Raw genomic sequence first — 4,716 nt, 5'->3', positions numbered from 1 at the left:
CTTTCAAGGCTCTTAGTTTAATTCTCAGCATGTAATACAGATAACAGGCAACATAATGACGCACCGGGGCGATAAAGCATTAACGCAGGCCTGAGTTGCTCGAACGCTGCAAACTCCCAAGAAGGGCCTGTCCATTCAGCAGCAGCCCCTGGCCAGCTCCTGGGACCTGAGCCCCCAGCTGAGAGTGTCCCTGTGTGCCTGAGGCCTGGGGCCACGTTTGCCAGTCTGAACAGAGTTTATGCGGAGAGCACAACTTATGGCGATGGCCTGTTTCTGCTATGGGTGCTGCAGTGCAGGCCCCAGGTGTCTCATGTGGCCGACCCGCAATAGCAACCTGGACGCCAAGGCTCAGGTGAGCATCCCTGGCTGATGGGCCCTGCGTGTGCGTCGGACATCACTGCTGAGGGACGAAGCGCAGTCCGTGTGACTCCACGCAGGGCATGGGCCCCGCTTCCCCTGGAGGTCCCTGCATCTGCGTCTCCTTCTGCTCACTTTAACGGGTCCATTCGGTCATAAACTGTGACCGTGAGAGTCACAGCTCTCTGAGCCCTAGAGAGCACCACCAGCGAATCAGCTGATTTAAGGGTGGTCTTGGCGATCCCCCGGAAAACATCAAACCATTCAGTACATGAGCCCACAAGAAACTCTCAGAGGTGAAAATGTGGGCTGCGAACCCTGGAGGAAAGGCTGGGTGGTGGGGACACCCTGAGGCCGAGGCGGGCACCTCCCGAGGCTGCGCTTCTGCCGGGTTCCTGGGTGGGGGGCCCGTAAGTGTCCTTGTCGGGACTCCCTCACCCAGAGCATCTCCAGGACTCAGACAAGTTGTGCACTTAAGGGTTTGCTCAGGGACGATCAACTCAGGATTTACTCATATTCTAGTTATTTAATAATGCAAAGTCTTTCCCACATCCCTACACAGCTGCTTCCTGAAAGTAATATTAATTCTAATTCCTTTTATATCAGAAAGCTCAGTATTTCAAAGAAAAACCCCTCTCTACAGGAACGGCAAAGACTCCTGCAAAGACGCGACATCCCTACGTATCTCCGCCCCGGGACGAGCGGCAAGAACGCTTCCCACGCCCCGTCAGTTCGCTGAGCCTGACAGTGTTTTCAGCACCGACCTACTAGTTACCAAATCACAGCGCACTCCATCCCAAAGTCGCGCCACGACCTGCTGTCTGGGAAAACCAAGCCGGGTCCGAGCGTTCAAGCTCGAACACCCCCGGTGAGCACGGCCGTGGCGCAGCAACGCCTCCGGACGTGCAGAGCAGCGAGCGGCTCCGACCGGGTCACGGCCTCTGCCGCGCGGCGGACGCGCGCACGTGACGGCACTTCCCACCTTCCACGCTCTCACCTTTCTTTTTCCTTCGCTCCCGAATTATCTTCTGGGCTATCCTCCTCCAGCGGGGCACGGAACCTAACAGTTTAAACTTGGACATTATGGACAGATCGCTGCAAACTGCGGGTCTCAGCTCGTTAAAGAGGAATCTCAAACGTTCGATGACCGGGGCGCAGACCTCCTTGTAAGAGCGGCCCTGCTCCTGATGTGTCTACGAAGTCAAGCGAGAGACAACGACACTTTAGCAACGGCTGCGGCGCACGGAAGAAAGACAGCCGAAACCCCTTTACCTTAATGAGCGAGCATTTCGCCTGGTAGACAACTCTGCACACGTCCACCACTGACTTGGGCAGCGCCCTGTGCTTGACTTGTTCCATACCAAGTGTACCGGCGTGAGCTAGAGACAATGCCACGTGACCTGGGAAAGACATTCACGTGAGGGGCAGGGCGAGAGTATGTACCGCACGTCAGTCAAGGTCTCCAGAGGGCGGAAATGTCAAGCTTCATACCTAAGTCTTCGTGCTTCAAGAGGCAGCAGAGTAGCAAGCGGCCGACCTCTTCCACGGGATGCTCGGGAGGAAACGTGATCGGCGTGGTCAAGTGGCACTGCCTACAGTACCTTTCTATCTGACACAGGAAGTCCTGCAACGGAAACAGCTGTTGGCAACTCCCGAGCCACCGCAGCACGTCGTCGTGAATGCTAAACGCACGCCGCAGCTTCCGGTGACTTTGCCTTCGGCGTCGCTGGCATTCCGAACCGAACCACGCCGTCCCCTCCGACCCAGCCCTCCGAACAACGCGTAAACAGCAGCGCCAAGCTGCTCAAAGCGCGCGAAGGTGCTCACGGGTCGAAGCCCGGAGGCGGACGGGAGGGCGCTGGGTGTGCACGGTCGCGCTCACCTTGACGTTGTGATCCTGGACGTTGTTGTCAGCGAGGGCCTGCAGGAACGCCTGGGAATGGTCGCCCAGGGCACGGCCGTGGGAGCACAGCCGGGACTTGCTGGCGGGAGTGCCTCCCGGAGAGCTGCAGTGGTCCTCGTCTTTCTCCTCATTGTAGCTGTAGTGGATCTGGCTGGTCTGCAGGCCCCCAGAGAAGACGGATGACTGGAGCCACTCTGGGAAGTGCAAACATTACAAAACCCTCAGCACTGTTCAGACTGAGCCGCAACAAGAAAAAGAACTGAATACTTGATTTAGATGAAACTGTGCATCGCTCATGTGAAAGTCACAGCTGGCAGTGACAGAGGCTGGCTTCGAATCCCTACACGGGCCCATCTTGTCCCGTCACGCTCTGCTGTGCTGTGCTTCGGTGTTTTCATGAACATCGAGGCAGACCCTCCACCAGCAAAGACCAGGACTCGCTGAGGCTCAGACTGTGGTCAGCATTTTGAGCAACGAAATATTTTTTAATTACAGCATTTTAGGCACGACGCTATGGCACACCTAACAGACTACAGTCTGGTGTAAACAGAATGTTTACATGCACTGGGACACCGAAAACTTCGTGTGAGTCGCTCCATTGCGACGTTTGCTCTGCTGCGGCGGGCTGGAGCCCACCGCGCAGCATCTCCGAGGCCTCCTGTGCCTACGTGAGTAACCAGGACGTGCTGCCTGGTTACTCAGCATGCCTCGGGCCTGGCACCAGCACTCGGGGCGAGAGTCCCATTCTCATTTACCAGCTGCCCGCACGGGAAGACCGGGCTTCGCATTTGAACAGGGAAGGGGGTGCTGAGGCACCACTCACACAAGTTGCTGACCGGGCAGCCGCATGCCACGAAGTATGACGGGGGCACGGGGCTGAGGCAGCGCGGCCTCCGCTGTGCAGTCAGTAAAGGACCTGCTAACCTATTTGCAGAAAACACAGTTTCTCTTACTGGCACATTCGACCTCGACAGGAGACAGCGGCGTGCTCACAGCTAAGTAGGAGGCGTGCAAGCCGAGAAGCAGGCCCAGGTTCCTCTCTGTGTCCATCAGAGGCGAAGACAGACTTCCCAGGTCTGGGACGGTGACGACTTCTTGGTCAGGCTGAGAGAAACGAAAGTCACCGTCAGTCTGAGAAAACAGGGTTGACGAAAAACAGCAAACCGGGAAAAGTGAAACTCTTGTCCCTTCACGAGCTGCACGGCTGTGAGGAAGCGAGCCAGGCATTCGGGGCCCAGTCCCGCGCCCTGCAACCGGGGGCTCACACCGCCACCCACACAGCGGAGGACCCTCGCCGCGCCGGCCTGCTGGTGGGGGACCGCGGCGCGCGGCAACGCCTGTGCTACGATATTCTTTGGGGAATGAGACAGAAGTTTCTAGAAGCAGTATTCATGATGTTATGCGAAGAACCCAAAGAGAAACAAAAACATGACATGATAGTATTGCTGTCAGTGAGCTGTGACCACACATGTGGAAAAAATAAAGTCATTCACACGACCGTCGGAAAGACGTTTCTATTCTAAAGAATGACACTACTTCTTCCCCAAAATACATCGCTTAAGATGGCACGTCGTTCCAAATGTCTATATAAGTGCACAATGAAATTGTGAAGACCCACGGTTAACCTCCTTTTTTGAGTGAAAGAGTCTACACTTCTAACAAATTAGCGATTAGAAAATAATGTTTCAAGACCAGTGCATCACACAAATAAACGTCAAGTTACTTATCCTGATGTCAGACAGAGGGTCCCCGCCATACCGCGTGCACACCGCACACGGCCTCACCTCCAGGTACTGGCCCACGCAGAAGGCGTGCATCGACTCCCGCGTGTCTTCGAACTGCAAAGCAGCTTCCAGAGCTACAACTGGGTCCTCCCCTGCAAACTGAGCTGGAACGAGAGGAACAAAGGCACGTGGCTCCCAGGCTGCCGGCCCGGGCGGCGGCGGCAGGAACGGCGATGTGAAGCAGACCGGGCAGGTTAACGCCAAAGTTAGGGTCACCAGAGTATAACGATCTGTCACCCACATCCGGGGCTGCCCAGGCTAACTGAGAAGTTGGGACGAGTTTCAACAAGTGTTGGAAGAACAAAATTGCATCACGATGAGAAATTCTTCAAATGATAGGACAGACTTCGAAGTCACAGACAGGTTCAAACGTGAGGGCTGGAGCAGTACTTAATTAAGCATTTAAAAGCCAAATGCTTAAAATGACATCTGCTGCAACTCTTAGCCACGAAGCAGAAAGCGTGTTCTTACCAAGAATACTATTCCCTGTCAACGACTGGGTCTGGAAGTCTTTTATGTCATACACTTTCCCATCGATCACGGTCCAGAAGCCTCCATCTTTATTGTGGTTCTCCAAATCGGCTTTGCGTATGAGTGTCACTTCCTCATTGTTTCTGCAGTTCTGACCTGTAAAAAATGACTCTGTATATACAGAAACCATAATCAATAAAT

At 54.9% G+C, this 4,716-nt stretch overlaps 1 protein-coding gene across 1 annotated transcript in view; it reads right to left on the bottom strand.

Moving 5' to 3' along the window:
- The window catches only part of LOC105305786 (E3 ubiquitin-protein ligase HERC2), a 127,551-nt gene that overhangs the window by 78,593 nt on the left and 44,242 nt on the right, over positions 1 to 4,716 (bottom strand). The window contains 7 exon segments of the mRNA XM_023523591.1: positions 1,323 to 1,550; positions 1,630 to 1,757; positions 1,849 to 1,981; positions 2,240 to 2,454; positions 3,214 to 3,364; positions 4,045 to 4,148; positions 4,516 to 4,686. Coding sequence (XP_023379359.1) covers positions 1,323 to 1,550; positions 1,630 to 1,757; positions 1,849 to 1,981; positions 2,240 to 2,454; positions 3,214 to 3,364; positions 4,045 to 4,148; positions 4,516 to 4,686 — 1,130 coding nt within the window.

Source organism: Pteropus vampyrus, unplaced genomic scaffold (genome assembly GCF_000151845.1).
Source record: "Pteropus vampyrus isolate Shadow unplaced genomic scaffold, Pvam_2.0 Scaffold395, whole genome shotgun sequence".
NCBI classification, from domain to species: domain Eukaryota; kingdom Metazoa; phylum Chordata; class Mammalia; order Chiroptera; family Pteropodidae; genus Pteropus; species Pteropus vampyrus.
This window is presented reverse-complemented; position numbering and strand designations above follow the sequence as displayed.